Source organism: Babylonia areolata, chromosome 11 (genome assembly GCF_041734735.1).
Source record: "Babylonia areolata isolate BAREFJ2019XMU chromosome 11, ASM4173473v1, whole genome shotgun sequence".
Lineage (NCBI taxonomy): Eukaryota > Metazoa > Mollusca > Gastropoda > Neogastropoda > Buccinidae > Babylonia > Babylonia areolata.
In genome coordinates this window covers 41,389,749-41,410,237 of record NC_134886.1, presented here as the reverse complement: position 1 = coordinate 41,410,237, position 20,489 = coordinate 41,389,749, and the positions used below count along the sequence as shown (strand labels likewise).

The 20,489-nt window shown below is 39.5% G+C and overlaps 1 protein-coding gene across 1 annotated transcript; it reads left to right on the top strand.

Moving 5' to 3' along the window:
- Positions 1-3,582: 3,582 nt before the first annotated feature.
- On the top strand, positions 3,583-17,232 carry LOC143287737 (protein LZIC-like). Its single transcript, XM_076595980.1, has 6 exons — positions 3,583-3,632; positions 6,091-6,285; positions 9,422-9,557; positions 10,611-10,709; positions 12,435-12,612; positions 13,758-17,232. Exons 2-6 carry the CDS (start codon positions 6,185-6,187, stop codon positions 13,814-13,816), a joined length of 573 nt encoding a protein of 190 aa, XP_076452095.1. The 5' UTR covers positions 3,583-3,632; positions 6,091-6,184; the 3' UTR covers positions 13,817-17,232.
- Positions 17,233-20,489: the final 3,257 nt, after the last annotated feature.

Here is a 20,489-nt window from a genome sequence, read left to right as displayed (position 1 = left end):
TGTCATGCAAACAGAAATCATCAATCTGTTATCAGTTGAAGCAATTTTTGATTACCTTAAAAACTATGATTTCCTTAAACATCCATGAAGTAAACGTCAGTTTGTTGTACTGGATTTGTTCATTGCCTACCATCCACACTCAGAGAGAGATTGAGAGAGAGAGAGAGAGAGAGAGAGAGAGAGAGAGAGAGAGACAGAGACAGAGACAGAGACAGAGACAGAACGAACGAACGAACGATCGAACAAAATTTTATTTTACGACTGGGTAAAGGAGTAAGCACAAAGTACTTGTTTACATCCGGCCCTCTGGGGAAGAATAATAATTAAGAGGAGAAAAAAAAGTGAGTCAATTCACAACGCTAACGTCAAAATTAGGCTACATAAGCATGTGAAACATAAACATAGAACTTATGTACAATACAATATCGCGATAGATGAATAACAACGATGACAATAGGCTAGGGGCGTGGCGGAGAGCAGAAGGAAGAATGGTCAAGGGAAGAGAGAGAAAAAAAAGGAAGGGGAGGCTGACTGAACAGACAGATATAGTGACAGTGACAGCGGAGACAGACATAGAGAGAGACTGACAGGGGAGAGAGGCATGTATATATTGACTACATATAAATGTTTGTTGTTTATAATTGATATGTGTCACATAATCACATGTCAGTTTTCAATAAGTGTGCACGATATATGTTTTTAAATTTAGGGATGCTTTTTACAGTGTTTACATTGTGTGTGTGTGTGTGTGTGTGTGTGTGTGTGTGTGTGTGTGTGTGTGTGTGTGTGTGTGTGTGTGTGTGTGTGTGTCATTGAGAGAGAGAGAGAGAGAGAGAGAGAGAGAATGAATGAATGAATGAATGAATGAATGAATGAATCTTTATTTTTCCAACGGTGAAGATATTAGCACTTTGGCCGACTTACACATCTGCCGTTGTTCTAAGAGACACACAAACATGTACGCATATAAATGTAGTTATACTGAATACTTAATACATGTATAATGTACTAGTATAACACAGTGTCAAACTGAGAGACACAACATCACTCACATCTGTACGGAACGGAAGCGAGTAACACACACACGCACGCACGCACACACACACACACACACACACACACACACACACACACACACACACACACACACACACTAACACACACACACACACACACACACACACACACACACACAAACACACACCAAGGGAAAAACAACAACAAAACCCTAGCATGAATGCTACACATGAATGATTCAAGTGAAATTAACACAGAAAAGTAACGATAAAATTTTAAACACAGATGTAAGAGACATAAAAGGCAGCAAATAAGGCGACGGGTAATAGGGATATGGACAGATAGACACATTATGTGAAAGACAGAGAGAGGGAGAGACAGAGGGGAGAGAGAGACACAGACAGACAGACAGACAGACAGAGATGTAAAGATATGCCAGTGTGGGGGAAAAAGAAGAAGAAGAAGAAAACTAAAAAAGAGTTGGGTGAGGGTGGTTCACAATTTGTAATACATGTATACAAAATCGTAGACGTGACCAGACTAGAGTTTGATTTCGTTTGTTTGTGTCCACTGTAAAGAGAAAATCTCTGAAATAATATTATATGGCGTGATACATTATCAACTGATTGACGCATTTCGACATAGTTTGTAAGGATTGTCAGTGACAATATTATACCAGATTTTCGGTCTGGCTTTTGGCACGCATGTACTGTCCAAGTTTCTCTTTGAATGTTGTGGTGGAAAAGGGTTCTTTGGTTCTTTAAGGTGTTTGGGGAGATTGTTCCAGCAGTGCGTGTCGGAATATGCCAAACTCGATTTATAAAGGTCTATTCTTGGCTTGGGTAGAGTAAGAGTCGCATTTCGGGAGTTAGGGTTGCGAGTTTCATAGCAGACAATGGTTTGGTGTAGATAAGTAGGGCATTTACCGAATATAATTTTATGCATAAGTACGCACTTATTCAATATTAGGTGCTTTGTCAAGGGAAGATGTGCTGGCAGTTGATATTGATGACTGCGTGTGTTTCGTAAAACACCATTGAGGTGTTTTACAGCACGTCTGTGTACAGAATCTAGTTTTTTCATGTGCACTTCGCTGCAGTTGTCCCAAACGTTTGAAACGTAATTAATTCTAGACATGATGTGAGAATGGAAAAAGAAATAGGCAGCCTCTGGACTGACGACATGTTTTAAACGGGATAATAGGTAAACATTTTTTGCAACTGACCTTGATAAAGAACTGATATGTGCCTCCCATTTTAGCTGGTTATCAATAACGACACCAAGGTGTCGATGTTCTGTAACTTGTTCAATAGCTTGGCCATCGATTGACAAAGTGAGCGGATTTAAGCCACGCTGGTGCTTTTGGCGAGTGGCTACAATCATACTCTTTGTTTTTTCTGGGTTAAGGAGCATATTATTTTTCAGTACACCAGTTAGATATTTCGGTTAGGCTGGTTTGTAATCTATCATTAATGTGCTCTGAATTTACTCCATATGTATGAAGAGAAGAGTCATCTGCAAACATGTCGCATGATATTGCAGATGAGGAGATACATAATGGAAGATCATTGATATAAAGGTTGAACAATAAGGGGCCAAGCACAGAGCCTTGGGGAATGCCCATTTTAGTTATTCCCACATTCGAAAAGGTCCCGTTTACTAATACACTCTGCTTTCTTTCTTTTAAGTATGACTCAAAAAAATTAACAGAATTTGTATCAAGCTGATAAACCCGTAGCTTTTCAAGAAGTATTCGATGATTAACGAGATCAAATGCTTTCTTCAAATCTAGAAATACAATTCCGTTGATGTTTTTGTCATTTATAGCTGTGAGCAGTTTATCTAAGAGACTGGTGAGGGCTGTCTGACAGGAGTGTTTTGGGCGAAACCCTGACTGATTTTGATGAAGCAAGTTGTGCCGGTCAAGATATTGCAAAAGGTGCTTGTGTACGTGTTTTTCAAGTGGTTTATAAAGCGATGATAGTATTGATATTGGTCGGTAATCGTTCAGGTCAGAGGGATTTTTTACTTTAGGTAGTGGTATGATTTTGGCAGTTTTGAACATAGTTGGAAAAACACTTTTTGAAATACTGAGGTTATAAATATATGTCAGATGATGCACTGTATATGGCAGTGATAGAAGCAGAATTTTATTGCTGAGAGAGAGAGAGACTCAGGAAGAAGAAGAAGAAAAAACAAACAAATAGTAATGACAACAACAACAACAACAACAACAATAATGATAATGATGATGATGATGATAATAATAATAATAATAATAATAATAATAATAATAATAATAATAATAATAATAATAATAATAATAATAATAATAATAATAATTATTATTATTATGACAACGACGACGATGATGATGATGATCTTCTTCTTTCCGTTACACGACCAACATCGACTTGCCAATGATGATGATCGTCATCATTATCAGTAGTAGTAGTAGTAGTAGTAGTAGTAGTAGTAGTATGTCTTTAAATCAGCCAAATAACAGATCTCAACAATAAAGGGAGAGCACTGTCATGTTAACTCTTCAGTTTAGAAAACCAAAGTGATGGGCGTACTTCGAAGCTAAAGCCCTTCGGCACATGACTGAAAATTGGGTAATTTGTTCGTTAACTGTGTTTCCTTTAATCAGCCAGTATGTAACTGTCGACGCTTGATCGTTACTTGCTGTACGTCTCTTATTAGCTTCTTTTGCACTGATCATATCTCTCAGTTTAGCCTTGTACAAAGTCGGTGGTTGTCGGGTCGGCAGAAGCAATTTCACTCACTTTCACTCTCAATCACTGAATCGGTTTGCAAACAGCGTGTTCGAGAAAGTGTAGTTGAAAGACCGTCTCATCTCATTTTCTATATTCTAAAGAACCAAAAATATTGGACAGAGTAAGAAAATGCATGTCGGATTTTGCTTATTATACTAAAACTAATTGCAAGCTACCCTTGAAGAAAACCCGAAGTGTGAAATCCTGTGATTAAGTGAGTCAGTGATTGAGTCATTCACTTTGTGACTGGCTCTGATAACGTACCCGTAGACAGTCTTACACCAGTTATACCGGCAGGATTAAAGATGTTAATTTTAGGTCACTCGATCACCTAAATCACCCCCACTTCGTGTGTACACTTGCAGAAGATCAGGATATATGCGAAATGCCTGGCAGTAGAACACAAAGTGACCAGCATTTCATCAGTTTTATCACACACACACACACACACACACACGAATAATTGAAGTACATGAAGCACAGCCAGATCTTGTGTATGCCCAGTCACAGTATTGTTAATGTCATAATCATCAAAATTCTTACCAATAACATATTGATACAAATCAGTTAATGAGTTATGATTTATATTAAACTTATTTTGTTATTTCATTGTTAATTGTAGACCTAGAAATTAGTTTATAATTGATCTGTGGACAAGTAGATTTTTTCTTTGAAAAAGAAACTACTTGCCTCCCCAAATTTCTAGTTGTGCCCTTGAAGTAAGTAAGGAGACAGTTAGGAAAAGTAACTACCAGAAGTGCATTGAGAAATATGTCAGATGAGACAAATGTTGTACAGCATTTGAAATTAAAGATTACTGACTTGAAATTTGTAGCTTTAAGATGGAGACTTACCATTCTTTATTATTGAGCAACATTATCTGTTATCTTTAAGCATAATCCTTTATCACTAAAATCAGCTGAGCTGTCTTCCATTTTACTATCCTTAACACATTGTCCTCCTGTACTTTTAATGTGATGTTAACTTTTTTGGTGCACATTGGGAGAATCATATCTGAAAGATGTAGAGCAAATGCAAACTTTTTAATCTGACTCCGAAGGTTTTTCTGAGCACTGGTGTTTTTTTTCTTCATTGTGGAATAGCTAGTCTTGTTTATTTTTGCATGAGTCCAGGAATGGTCTTTTTCTTATCTCTTGGTCATATTTCTTCTTTCTTGCCCTGATCTTTTCTTCAGTTAAAATGTCTGATGGCTTCTTTTTCAACTTTGAAGGTTTGCGACTTCCAGAGCTTGAAATTTTGAACAGTGACATTTTGTTAACTGCTGCAAACTCGGCCTTCAAAATGAAATGTTCAAGGTAAAATTAATGTGCCAAAGATGGCATGTGATACTCATATGGTCATCACCTATGAGTATGAAGGAGAAATAAAGGGAGTAGATTTATCATTTACACACTGACATAAAACAGATGTCAGACTGCACTCTGCTAGGGTTCAGTTCTGAGAAAAGACCAGGAGGTGAGGGGAGGGCTGTGATGGTAGAGATTGTGGAAGGAAAAGGGGAGGAGGTAAATGCAATCGGTCTGTGCTGAAGCTGACTACCCAGTCACCCTTTTGTTGACAGTCAAAAATTGGTTGCTCAGTGGACAAGAGGAGAGAGAGTTTCCATTTGTCTGCTGAAAGGTTTAGTTGTTCTGGACAATCCGGCAGTCTGGATATGTATTTTGGGCCCTGGTTAATTGTTTTATACAACTATTACAAGTGTTGTATTGTTTCACTAAGTCTTGCAATTGTGCCTGTGTATACTGTACATGTCAACATGCCTGTCTAGTGTCTATTGCCATACTGCGAATATATAAACATATTTTGTTCAGTCTTCTATTATTTTACCAACCATTTATGTGATGGTTAGGGTGCTGGGGTGAGGTGGGAGGTGTGTGTGAGTAGCAAGTGTTATTACAGTTTTTGATATTAATTTTAGCGAGTTTGTATCTTGATATCTCAGGTGGGTGAGGTGAAAGAGCTGTGTGAGTTGTAATTTTAATGAGTTTTGTATTTTAACATTTTACTATGGGAGTGAGTTGAGAGAGCTGTATGACTATGACTAGTATGAGTTGTGAGTGATGCAACACTGTTTTTAAGTGGTTAGCGAGTTGTATATATAATCAGTGTTTTTTTGTTGTTGTTTTTTTATATTCCTGTTTCTTATTTATAATAGGTGTATTGTTAAAGGCACTTTGACAGAACTGCAGGGTAAGCACTATACAGATGTACATTATTATTATTATTATTATTATTTTCAGATTTTGGGAGCTACTCTACTCTCATTTCATTTCAGCCAAGAACACAGGGAAGGGCGTGGGCAGTGCATTGACCTGACACCAATCTACTGACAAAAGACAGACTGATTGCCTGTGGACAGCACTGACAGGATGTCGTCCCGAGGACAGCAGGAGACGGGCAAGCTGCGACAGAACATGGAGGACCAGCTTGACAGGCTTATGCAGCAGCTGGCAGACCTGGAGGAAATCAGGTAGGAATCAGGTATTATTGTATAACTCTTTTTTTGGGGGGGTCACAACAGATTTCTCTGTGTGAAATTCAGGCTGCTCTCTCCAGGGAGAGTGTGTCACTACAGTGGGAGCATCATCCTTTTTTTTTTTTTTTTTGTTTTTGTTTTGTGTTTTTTCCTGCCTTCAGGAAGTCAGGTGGGTGAGGGAATAAAAAATAATGATAAGGAATAAGAATGACAAAAATCAAAAACACATCCTGCTACAAAGTTATACAGTAACAAAGTAAGTAAACAGGTCACAGCTGTTACATGTCTGTCTGAGTGTGTATGTGTGTGCGCGTCAGAAACCTTGTTGAATGACACATGAAACGAATGATGAGCGCCCAGTGGCAGCTGTCAGTCGGCCCTAGCCAGGTAGGCAGCCTTTTGTGCAAATGACCCCGTGTTTGTAAAGTTCTTAGAGCTTGGTCTCTGACTGAGGATGGGCACTATATTTGTATTTGTATTACTCCTTTTGTCACAACAGATTTCTCTGTGTGAAATTCGGGCTGCTCTCCCCAGGGAGAGCGCATGGCTGCATGACAGCGCCACCCATTTTTTGGGATTTTTTTTTATCTGCCTGCAATTTTAATTGTTTTCCTATCAAAGTGGATTTTTCTACAGAATATTGCCAGGGACAACCCTTTTGTTGCAGTGGGTTCTTTTACGTGTGCTAAATGTATGCTGCGCACGGGATCTGGTTTATCGTCTCATCTGAATGACTAGCGTCCAGACCACCACTCAAGGTCTAGTGGAGAGGGAGAAAATACTGGTGACTGCCAGTGTGATTCAAACCAGTGTGCTCAGATTCTCTCGCTTCCTAGACAGACGTGCTACCTCTAGGCCAACACTCCATATAAATAAGTATCCAAATTAGATCAAATCAAATCAAATACTTGAAATAGCTTGGAGACCAACAACACAACAACAACAACAAAAAAAAGTGATTACAGAATATTTGTGGATATCAGTCATTCTAATGCCAGAAGCATGTGAAATATAGCCTGCAAAACTTCCAGATTATTTTGATCAGTTTGCAACAGCTCAAAAAGAGAGAACAAAATAAAGAGTCCCCATGTTTAGATCATCATAATCATCAACACTATGTATGTATTTCTCCTATCTCAACCAGTATGATAAAAAAATATATATATTATCATCACTAGAAATATATAATGCTCATCACTCACCATAAATGTATTAATCTCCAGGGTTAGAAATTTCAAGGTAACTCCAGTTATCCTGGAGACAAGCGGATAAGAAATGTACTTGTTCCTTTGAATTCCTTCTTTCCCTCTCTGAGTAAAAAGACTGTCACTAAAAGCAAATACTGGTAGTGCAATGACAAGCAAGATGAGACCTTTTTATGACTCCTTTTAATCTGGGAATGATAAATTAAGCAGAAGCCTGAGAGAAGGGCTGATGTCCTCAGCACAGCCAAATCTTAATATGACTTTAACCCTTTCGCTGCCATGAAAATAAGATTTAAGTGAAATCTATTTGCCAGGGCTTTTTTTTTCACAAAAAGGGGTATATATTTTCAAAAAAATCTGTGCTCTTTGTTATTGGAGACAGACCCATGAAGGTATATATTTTCTGAAAGGTAACTGAATAAAGAATACAAAACACATGATGTTTTCCCATTTTGTATATTTTCAGTGACATGCTGTTGTTTTGATATCAGTGTTTTGTTTTTTGTCACATTTTCAACTTGTTCATTACAAACATTAGTCAGGTAATTTGTACTAAAATATCATATTTTCTGGACAGTTGGATAATATCTGCACACACAAATTATACTAGAACAACCACAAAAAAAAAAAAAAAAAGAAGAGAGAGACACATGCACAATGCATTGTGAACTCTCTAAGTGATAATATATGGATGTGGGGCCACGCCCCCTCAGTTTCCACCCCCCCCCCTCCCCATCCTCTTCACCCCTCTCACACACAGTCACTTCCTCCAGTTCTCATCAGATCGCATTGGCTGAGTCTCAAGAAAATCGCTCACACTGTGTCCTGCTAAAGATTTGGTCACTTTCTGTTGTCTGGTACAGCTGTAAAGTCATCATCACTCACTGATAGTCTATCTTGGCCACACCTTCATTGCTCCCTTTATTTTCTATTAAATCGTCCTACAAAAGTTCATCACTGTCTTCTCCTTCAGATTGCTGTCTTGTTCGTCATGTGTCAGATGGATTTCCCTGTCTCCTCGATGAAGGTGGCAGTACGTTGCAGGTCCTCTGTAGAGCTTCCAGGCCGCTGGGATTGGGTCGGGCCAGGTTTTCTCTCAGAGCGCTTGGTGGAGCGGCAGGACTGCAGCAGATATTCTGTTGTCTGGCTGCCTGTTCTGCAGGGGCACTGCTCTGTGTCGCCAATATCCTTCGAATTTACACTTCAGTTCTTTTTGAGCATTGGCTAAAGAAAGTAATCTTGGTTGATTTAGTGCAACCACAATCGCATGTCTTCAGCACAGGGTGCGACATTTTGTTGAGCAAGCGAGGAGAGCCAGGCAAACACTGCGGCAGTAATCCAACCAAAACATTCAAATAAAGGACTGCCTCATGATGTAGATTGGGTTTCTAGCTATGAATAGAATCTAGAAAGATTCCCCAATCTAAAGTTTCCAGTATTTTTCATTTTTTGTCAACAAACTAAATGCAGATCAGGGAAAAATCAGAATATTTCGATGACGAGTTATCTTGTCATTGTGGCAGCGAAGCGTACATGCTTGCGCTGACGAGTTATCTCTTCATATAGGCAGCCTAGGGGCTAATGGTCGGGATAATATATCATGAACTGTGTTGTTTTGCAGGGTTTTTTTTTTTTTTGTTGCTTTTTTTTTTTTTGCTTTTTTTTTCTGATGCGACAGAATTTTTCAGTTTAATGCTGTTGAATTTTTTTTATTTATTTATCAGTTGCGCAATGCTGATGTGATCCTGTGTTAACGTGGCGATAGCCTTGAGATGGCCTTAGTGGTCAGCGAGGCTCTAAGCACCATAATTTGATTTGATTTGACCCTGTGTGATCGGCTAGACTGAAAGCAGCAATGTCAAATATCATTCATTTAGAAATAGATAACTTGGTTTTTGGGTGTGTTTTTTTTCGGCGCCTCTCAGGGAGGACATGGAGGAGGAGGAGTACGAGGAGACGAAGAATGAGACGTTGGAACAGCTGAAGGAATTCAAAACGTCCCTGGACAAGATGTTGGAGGGAAACCTCTCCCTGGTGGACCAGCTGGGAGGGATGCAGCTGGTCAGTGAGTGTGTGTGTGTGTGTGTGTGTGTGTGTACTGTGTGTCACAGTGTGTGTGTGTGTGTGAGTGTTTGTCACAGTGTGATGTGTGTGTGTGTGCGTGTGTGTGTCACAGTTTGATATGTGTGTGTGTGTGTGTGTGTGTGTGTTGACACTGTGTGTATGACACTGTGTGTGTGAGTGTGTGTGGTTTGTGTATGTGTGTCATTGTGTGTATATGTATGCCAGTTTTTTTTTATGCTTTTGAAAATTATTTGTGTGTGTGTGTGTGTTGACTATAAATGAATGAATAAAAGTAATACTTGTTATATAAGTCATATGATACGCATTAAACACCATTATATTATCAGGATATACTCCCAAAGCTGGATTGTTGAACAAGAACTACAAGTAAGAAGTTTAAGAACAAGAGCACATTACTTCCCTTGCCCTGACCATTATATGTCTTTTTGGTTTGTTTTTTTCTCTCAGGTTCATTGAATCTTCACGATTAGCTAGAATGTTGAACACAGAATTAACCTTTAGAAATGATAATCCAGCTGAAAAGCATTCCAAATCCTGATTTGATAATGATATGAATCATTTTCAGTTTTCAGAATAGCTTTTGACTCATTGAATTCAAAATTATTGATTGAGAATTAAAAAAAAAAAAAATTGTTTTCTATTTTGGCATTAAATTGAGAATTTAGTGTTAATTTATTGTAGAATATTGACAAGGATGAAAATTCTGGTTTTGTGTTTCACCATCACAATTTAGAATTGTTTATTGAGAAGGAAGATTATTTTGTTTTTCTATTCCAGTATACAGTTTAGAAATGAATAGTGAGAAGGAATAAAATTCTGATTTCATGTTCAAAGGTTTGATTGCTCAGTGGCTGTTCTTTGTAAATCTCTCAAAATGTTAACTTCTGTGTGTGTGTGTGTGTGTGTGTGTGTGTGTGCGTGCTTTTTTGTGGGGCGTGGGGGGTCTTTATAATGCAGATGTGGTGTCGCGTTTTTGGATCGGTCCACACGCTTTGACACCTTCTTGAAACTGAAAGTGTGTGTATGCAGGCAATCCAAGCAGCCATCAGCAGCGCATTCAAAACTCCTGAAGTCATTCGACTGTTTGCCAAGAAACAGCCAGGCCAGCTTCGACAGAGACTTGCTGATGTGAGTTTCTCGCCTCTCTACTTCTTTCTGTTTTTTTTTTTTTTTTTCTGTACGTAATCATGTTGTTGTGCACTTGTATATGATGCTGTGTCAAAACGTGCTCTCAGCAACCCTCTCCAAGTTCATGCATGCACAGGTTTCCTTCTTGTATACTTTGCTGACCACCACAAACATTATTCTGAACAGTATATACGTAAGAGATAATACAGACAGATACAGCTACCAACAGCACACCTATCTTGTAAAAGAAAGAAAAAAGTTGAAATGAGTTGACGAAACCTGCGCTGTGAAAGTGTGACATTTTGAAGGACCAAGAATGAACCTTTCACACAAAACCACGGCATGTTGAAGGAAAACCATGCTGCTATAATACTTATTTCAAAGGCTATAATACTTATTTCCAGTCAAAGAAATCAAACTATGATGGACATTTCGAAGAAAAAAGCTCCAAGAAAATGTGCTGCTCGAACGCAGTGCTTCGTATCGTGTTTTCACTCCCGGAAAAAAAAATTGTCTTCTGTGACCCGTTTCTATAGCTCTGTTGTAAATGAAAATAAGAAAGGGAAAAGAATACACTTTCGAAAACAGATAATTGTTTTGCTGTAGCAGCAACAACATTGATTCTGTTTTCAAAAATTGGAAAAGTTAATAAATTATGTCGTTCCGTTGCCATCGTTCATTTTCCGGCACAGTGCAGTGTGGGTGGTATCAGTGGAAACGAATAAAATGTGCAGTCACTGTATTTTTGGATGTGTCAAAATCATCCTTCTGCTTACTTTTTTGCACTAGGTTGCTGTCAGTGGTATTGATGTTTTATTCAGTAGGAGAATACATTTATCTGATTATTGTGTTGCCTTGTTCTGATTCATCAAGTTAAATTGTTGTACAAGTTTCAGCCTTAACCATGTCCCACTGTTTGTACAATCATAGACAAAATAAAATGTTTCAAAAATCAGGCAGACACAACTGGTGGTGAACAATGCATTATTTTGATGAAAAAGTATGTTGTCAAACACACTGAGATAGAATGTCAAATGCACTGAAACAGAAAATTCCACAGTTGCGAAAATTGAGAGTGAGGACCCCATTATTTTACTGTGCATTTCCAGTATTGTAGAGATCTATACATATAGATATTGATCTGTCTATCCATCTAATTATCTATCTATCTATTGAATAACAAATAGTAAAGAGTGGTAACTCTCTCCATTCACAAGATACACAACTTCAAGTCAGTGCTGCTTACGCTACCGATTCAGCTAGCACACAGGTAAATAAAAGGTACATTGGAACAAACCTTTTATTTACCTGTGTGCCAGCTGAATCCGTAGCATAAGCAGCACTGACTTGAAGTTGTGTACCTTGTGAATGGAGAGAGTTACCACTCTTTACTATTTGTTAATCATTTCATCTCCTGGCCTTATTATTTGTTAATTATCTATTGAATAGTTTATTCTGTAATGGGCTGACTGTGTGTGTGTGTATGTGTGTTTTATTTCATTCTATTTTATGTTAAAGTTGTGTGTGTGTGTGTGTGTGTATGTGCATGCGTGCATGTATGTCATGATTTTTAAAGGGTCAGCTTTTGTGTGGGTGCTGTTTATGGGTGGTTTCTATTTTCCCCCATTTTTTTATCTTTTTTCTCATGATGGCCATGACGTCTCTGGTCACGTTGATGAATAAATAATATGATTTACAGGTTTTTTAATTATTTTATTTTAACAGATCAACCGTGATTCTAAGATTGGCAAAATGCCCAAAGAGCAAGCCACCCAGCAGACAGTGGAGATTCTGACGGCGCTGAAGAAGCTCGGAGACAAGCTGACGCCAGAGGAGGAAGCATTTATGCAGGCCAACTCCAGCAGCAGTTTGAAGGAGTTTGAACAAGTCTCTGGAGACTTAGGTAAGTGCGTGTATTGTATGCGTGCTGCATGTGTGTGTGTGTGTGTGTGTGTGTGTGTGTGTGTTTTAAGGTAAGGAAGTGTGTTTATGAGTGTGTGTGTGTGTGTGTGTGTGTGTGTGTGTGTGTGAATACATCATTCACACCATGCAAAATACAATAACGAAGAATGAAAATAAAGTGATGTCATCATTTTGTTATTATTTTCATTGTTGTCATCTTCTTCAGTAAGTGGCATCATCAGCATACAGTTTGTCAAATAAGTGTGTGTGTGTGTGTGTGTGTGTGTGTGTGTGTGTGTGTGTGTGTAAAACTTTGGTTGGGGGGCTTGTGTATCTCAGTGACCCAGAAAGCGTTGCTGGCTGGAGTTTCATCTGCTGGTAGGGCCCCTCAGGCCATGCAGGCTGAATGGTAGAGACCAGACAAATAGTGATCCACTGGTCCTTCAGGTTGGGGGCAGGGCTTTGGCTCGGCACCCCTTGTCCAGTAAGAATTTCATTCACTACAGAAATACCAACAAGCATCACTAGACAGGCCCTGACATGGAACCCCAAAGAGGTTGACTGGGAAACACCTAGTGAAGAGACCACCAGGCAGACACCAAGAAGATGGACCTTACCTGAAACCAGGGCAAAGGCACAGGATAGGGTACAGTGATGGTCTCTCTTGTTGACTGCCTAAACCACAGGAGGGGTGAAGGGCCTGTGTAAGTAAGTAAGTTAGTAAGTAAAGAATTACATTCTGAAATATTTACCCATATGCAGAGAAAAGTGGCTGAATGGTTAAGATGCTTATCTGCCAATACAGTGTGCGTGAGTGTCTGGGCTCAAGTCCCTGTCTCGCCATTTCTTTCACTTGGAAAATCAAACTGAGCATCTAGTCATTCAGAGGAGACGATAGACCACACGGCCCTGTGTGCAGCACACACCCATGGCAACATAAATCTTGTCTTCTGGCAAAATTCTGTATCCATTCTGATAGGTACACAGCTATGCATTGATGCATTCAAGCCCTGACTAGCATGTTGGGTTATGCTGCAGGTCGTGCATCTTCCTTGCAGATGTAGTGCACCATGTAGGGACATGTCCAAACGCATTCAAACTGCTTGTAAATATAAATATGATAAAGCTTTTCTTGTTGTGTTTCAGCATCAGGAGACAAGTTGCTGGCTGTGGCAGGGTCTCAAGTGGAACAGGCCAACAAGTGAACACACACTGAAACACATGCATACACACATGCACACACACACACACATGCATGCTCACATACATACATTCACACACACACACACACACACACACACACTCGTACACACAAACACACACACACACACACACACACACGTACACACACACACACACAGAGTTGCCGTCTTTATTCATTCCCGGCCAGTCGACAGCTGTCATTGATCATTGACCAGTCAGAAGCAGCTGCTGACCACAGTGTTTTGACCAGTTCCTGATCTACCTTAGTGACTCTTCTTTCTGACTGCATTTCTCCAGGCTGTGCACTCAGTGACTGGGAAATCCTGTGTTGTTATTCTTGTTGTGGTGGTTTGTTTTTCTGTGCAGAATGTGTGATCCAGCTTTCCTGTTGGTTTCAAATTTTTGGTGGGGAGTTGGTGATCTTATTGTGGATTGATTTTATTTTATTTGATTCTGTTTGTTTTATTTTGTTGCTTGTTTTTTTTTTGTGCTTTTAACAGTTATGAGTGGAAAGTGTTGGGTGCTCGTTTGAAGTTGGTGGAGAAGTGTGTAAATGGAGTAGTGTTATTAAAGAAGGAGAAGTAGTAGAAATGGATGTCACTTTAGAACAGTTGTGTAGGCATTGGACTTCAGAACCTGTGTTCACCAGCAATGTTCAGTGCCCTGATTCAGCATATTGTCGTGCCTTTGGGAAAAGGCACATAGTAGTTTTTTTCCTCACTCCACCCAGGTTTAAATGGGTACTTCAGTCAGGGAAGTTTAAAAAATGGAAGAGAAGATTGGACACCTAACCTATGTCAAGCCCAGTGAATGTGAATTCACTGCCCCACAAACATTGACCTTTAATTAGTGATAGCAATAATGATGATATAAAGATTGTATTCCTAATGTAACAGCTTTTTTTTTTCTAATGAGTACTGTCAGAGAATCCTCTGTCAGTCTCCCTTCTGAAGGATCGGTCAGTCTCCCTTCTGAAGGATCAACAGATCACACCATGCATTTCCAGTCAGTATAGATGGCTAGGTGGGTCTCTCTCTTAGCAAGCTAGGGGGACAGTTTTGATTTTTACATAGAAGTTTCACCATTTTTTTCTCCTCCTCTCAGACTTATGGTTTAGGGAGATGTCCCATTCCTTGAGTTCCCTTCAATGATTGGTAAACACACGTGCAGATGCATACATGCACACATACACACGTTTTCTCTTTCTGACCTAATATTTAGTTGAAACAATATTAACCACAGAGCATACAGGTAGAGGTACTGCAATGTTGAACAATGTAAGTTTCATGCATACCTTATGGTCGAAAAAGGCTTCACAGGAAAGTCACATACAAAGGGAAAAAGAACTAGAAATTAACCAGTGAGAAAGTAATCAATCCATTGAAGGAGATCCAAAGATATGCATATGAACATAGAAACTAGACTTATAGCTGTTTTACTGGAGACCAGAAAATGATAAATAAGTTGGGCATTTAACCCCTTGACTACTAAACCTTTGTGCAATGAAATCAGTGTGGCATGACATTATAGGGCAATCACTACTTTCTGTGCACATTTCATGGTTGTGATTGGACTTCCTGAACAAAAGTAATACAATCTGAAAAGGAAGAAGTAAAAAAAAAAAAAAAAAAAAAAAAATGGTGACAGACATTCTGACCTGTAAACTCAGTGAGTTGACAGCCCTTCACTACACAAGCATACTCACCATTTGTATCAAGGGTTAAGAAAAATAAGTATTATTTTGATATTGTGTTGGTGTTGTATTTCACACTATTCGTTTTCTCTGTGATTGGCTGGCAGACTGTGTTGGTTGTAAGACACCAGCTTACCCCTTTAGTGCGCCTTTATTGACATGGTATGTGGATGACTGGTTCTGAATATTGGAATCAAACCCCTGACCCTCCAGTGAGCATCCTATGACAGACGCTTTGCAGTGTGGTGAAGAAACCTCTAGTTTGTAAGTATTATGCTTTTTATCCAGCTGTTCAGTGTGGGCAGATGTGGTGTTTTTTTTTTTTTTGTTTGTTTGGTATGTTTGGTCAATCATAAGTTATTATCATTCTAACATTGATTTGCAATTTCTTTTCTGTTCTTTTTTTCCCATACCCTTTAGAAAACAAACAGCAGAATCTGAGGGCTTTGTTTATCCATGTTTTAAAAAGATTAATTGATTAATTTTTTGATGATGGTAGTTCATGTTAATGAGGATGATTAAGATGATGATAATATCCTTTTTATTTTCGACCATGTGCAACATTTGCACTGTATGCTTCATTTCATAATCTGGCTAAAAGCAGGCCCAACATTTGATGTCCTTTTGTTACTCAATCAGGCCTTTTGCCTCCAAAGAGCCCAGTGAAACACAGGCCCCTTATGACTCTTCTCCACTGGCTGTATGGGCTGTCCTTTCTGAATCAGTCCAGTTGGTCCCCTGTCTCTCTTCAGCTTTATCTTTGCCTCTAGCTGCTTCTAAGACATTTACTTTCTTACCTGCCCATTATGTCCTCTGGCATGGAGGGCTGCAGTGAAGATCATCCACTCCTGTGTGTTTTGGACCGACAATAGTTCCACTGGTGTCCTCCAGGGTCTTGAGTTTTCCTTGCACCGTTCTGATCCAGGGCTGGGTTGCATGAGGTGATCTTTGTTGCACTAAGTTTGCTTAGAGTTAAGAATGTTTTCAAGTATGGTATATGGAATTGAGCGCAGAGTCGGGAACATTCTAATGATAAGCAAAACTTAGCGATGGTAACTTCGCTCATGCAACCCACCCCAGGCGTACTGGAGTCTGTTTTGATGAAAAGAAATACAAATATAAATAGATGATTGTGATAATTCTGAACAAAATGTCAAAGAAGGTGATGTGTGACAAACCCACCTCTTCGCCCTGCCAGTGTATTGATGGTGTGTTAATGTTTGTCAGGGATTGTATGCGGCAATTGCTAAGAACGGGACAAAAGACAAAAACACTCAGGTTGGATTTGAAGACAGAGTGAATTATCTTCTTCATCAAGTTGAGTAGCAACAGTCAACATGCTGATTTTTTTGTTTGTTTGGTTTTTTTGCCGCGTTCATGTGAAGGGATCTATATTTTCCCTTGGTGGTGAAAAAAGAATGACGCTTTGAAAAAGTGCTTTAAGATTTCTAGGTAGTGAAAATTTTGCGGTGCTTACTTGCCAAGACTTACTTCAAGATGAATGTAAGAGGTTGCATTCTCAACAACAGAGATTATACGTGTGACGATCTCAGAGGCAAGCGAATAACCATAGTTTCTGTGCACGCTTCTAGTATGCTATGCAAACTATTGTGTCACATGGACAAATAGTATTATAATTATTTTATAATATTACTTTTTGTCACAAAATTCTCTTTGTGAAATTTGGGCAGCTCTTCCAAGGGAGAGCACATTGCCAGAGGGCAGGACAATCCATTTTGTTTCTGTCTGCAGGCTTTTTTGCTTTACTACCAAACTGGGTTTCTCCGCAGAATTTTGCCAGGGACAACTCTTTTGTTGTCGTTGGTTCTTTTTTGCGTGCATGGTGCATGATGCACATGGCACCTCAGGTATCGTCTCAATCGAAAACAAAACTGGCACCCAGACCACCATTGAAGGTTTAGTGGAGAGGGTGCGGAGGGTCTGAAATATATGTCCATGCATGGGACTCGAACCCATGAACTCCTAGTCAGGTGTGTTACCACAGGGCAGCTACTCTATGTACTGACAGAGACGGACCCCCTCAGACTTCAGTGCTCAGCCCGTCATCAGTCCCTGGCTCAAGCTTCTGTGCTGCTCTTGTTGGTACTTTTTTTTCTTTTTTTTTTGTCAATTCATTCATGGTTTTTTGTTGTTTTTTTCTTTCTTTTTTCCCCTCAGGGCCTGACTAAGCGCGTTGGGTTACACTGCTGGTCAGGCATCTGCTTGGCGGATGTGGTGAAGCGTACATGGATTTGTCCAAACGCAGTGACGCCTCCTTGAGTTTCTGATACTGATACTATTTTTCTTTCTTTCTTTTTCTTGTCCTTTGCTTTGAAGGCTATATTCCCTCAATGCATATTTACCAATAACCAATACAAAATATTTTCATACACATCGAACAAGAGAATGTTGGTAAGTACAGATGTTTCCAGATTACGGTGATATAAGGGTATCTTTGCAACAGCAAGGAAATGGTTAGCCGTGTGTTAAACAGTGGCCAGACAACTTTGAAAAGCTGCAGTGAACATAGTCCAAGCACATCCTGTCCAGCCGGAGGCTTTGCTGTATCAAATTTCCTGACAAAGATGGTGGTGGTAGACAACCAAAATAATTATATACAAGTAAGTTGAAACTTCCCATGCAGGGTAAAGGAAACTTGTATGTATCATTCGGAATCAGAGAATCTTTTCCAACGAAAGACAGTTGGCTCCTGGGCTTCGACTGACTGGGGATGAATGCATTTGGCGCCATAGTCATAGTTACAGGTCTTGTATGTCATAATCACAGATCTTGTATGCCTTTACTCCGATTTCCCCCACTCCACCCAGGTATGAATAATAATGATAATGACAATATTGATAATAACGATGATAATAATAATACGAATGACAATAAAAATAGAATAAAATGCTGGCTTATATAGCGCAGTACCCCCATCTCAGATGGTGCTCACCGCGCTTTACAATACAATATACAAATTTAAGACCAAGTGTCGTAAAATATGTACAAAGTCAACACAGTTTCACATGACACTGACTAAAATGTACACAATGTAAGACTAAGTGAGATAAAAAATATGTAAATCGACACAGGATACCTGACCAGTTGGATAAGGTTAAAACCGGGGAAGGAGAGAATCGGACCTCACCTTCCTGTGCCGAGCCCTTTCCACAGTGGACATTTGATTCACTGCCCTGATCCTAGATGGCCGTAAAAGGCTCTGGTACCTTTTACCTATGTCATTGCGTACAGGTCAGCTGCTAAAGTGAAATGGCTGTGGTCTTCCATACTGTTTGCTCAATTTTCGTCCCACACTCTCCTTGCCAACCTGTTTCTGTTTTTGTTTTTTGTTTGTTTGTTTTTTCCTCCTCCTCCCTGCTTTCATGGTGCATTAGTGTGGTGAAGTGTGGAGTGCTAGTGGTGAGATCCTGGCAGCTGCTGAAGGGAGATTTGTTAGCGTTGTGATTATGATGTTGTCAGTGCACTGTCCCATGTACGTTGTGTGTGTATGTGCGTGTTATAGGTGGTGTGTGTGTTTGTGCGCGCACAGTTTGGTGTACGCATGTGTGTGCAATTACACACTTGCAAGTTTTAAGGAAAAAAAACCAAAAACCACCAAACATTTTGAATGGTTTGTCAAAATGGGCAGGCAGTTTTTTGTTTTCACTCATACCGATTGTGTTTCGGGAGATGGCTGTGAAGTGCAGTGAATGACTGCTCTTTCCATGATTGTACTTCCAAGCTGCGTGTACCATTTACCAACCCTCTGCCAAAGTGGCACTGTGACTTGAGCTGTATTGGGTGGAGTGTGACACTGCATTTTATTCCAGTGAGAGAAAAATGTAAAGGTCATTGTTAATAGAATGGACTAGACCTGTGCTGGCTGGAGTGTGACATTGCATTTTATTCCAGTGAGGGAAAAAAAGGTTATTGTTAAGAAAATGGACTACAGCTGTGTTGGCTGGAGTGTGACATTGCATTTTATTCCAGTAAGAAAGAAAAAGAATGCATTTTATTCCAGTAAGAAAGAAAGGAAGGTCATTATTAAGAGAATGGTTCAGAGCTGTGCTGGCTGGAGCGTGACATTGCATTTCATTTCAGTGAGAAAAGAAAAGTTCATTGTTAAAAGAATGGTCTCAGGGCTGATCATCGCTAAGTAATCATGTAACATGATCAGCAAGAATGTTGTCTGGTAAATCCACGAACTGCTGCCACCATCCCCTGTCCGCACTGCTAGAGAACCTGTGGGGCATGGATTGTTCTGGCCAGTCATCTGTTCACCCACACAACCTGACTGCTTGTTCTCATCGCTACGATGGACAAACAAGTGTACTGTTGTCTGCTGTTCATTCTTAAGGGAGAAAATAAGAGACAAGAGATATATGAAATAGTTCCATGAGTAAATGTAGAGAACTGGTAGGTATCTTTTCATTGTGATTTTTGACGGTGCATGTGAAATGTAAATGACAAACTGTAGAGAATAAGTGGGTATTTTTATTGTGATTGTTGACAATGCACGAGAAATGCATATGACAGCCTGGAATATAATCTTCATGAACAGCAAAGAATCCTTTGTTTCCCACGTATGTCATTGTTTCACACGGATAGTTTTTGTTTTCCATAGAACTGTGGCGCCACGTGTGGTGGCACCACCGTAGGATAGGTGATCGTTATTGATTGTTGTGTTATGAATTGTTATTGATCGTTGCATTTGAATGGGCGACTATCTCTGTAGATGTGACGGCATTGCTGAACAAATCTTTTTGTTTGCGGATTAAGTTAAAAAAAAAAAAAAAAGTGATTTGTTAGATTCTGGCTGGGTGTTTGGCTTTTGTGTACAAAAGAATGTCGTTTGAAAACACGTTGGTGTGAATGGATCAGAGTGTGAACATAGAGATAAGTTGCTGTCAGAAGAACGGTAACATCAGTGAAGTGGTAACTGATTCATGTCATACTCATCAGAAAATACATGGACAGGGGCT

Excerpts from the sequence above, each read along its gene's own strand:
- LOC143287737 (XM_076595980.1), top strand. The coding sequence starts at position 6,185 with ATGTCGTCCCGAGGACAGCAGGAGACGGGCAAGCTGCGACAGAACATG. Across the intron at positions 6,286-9,421 it reads GCAGACCTGGAGGAAATCAG|GGAGGACATGGAGGAGGAGG; the intron begins GTAGGAATCAGG and ends GGCGCCTCTCAG. Across the intron at positions 10,710-12,434 it reads TTCGACAGAGACTTGCTGAT|ATCAACCGTGATTCTAAGAT; the intron begins GTGAGTTTCTCG and ends TTATTTTAACAG.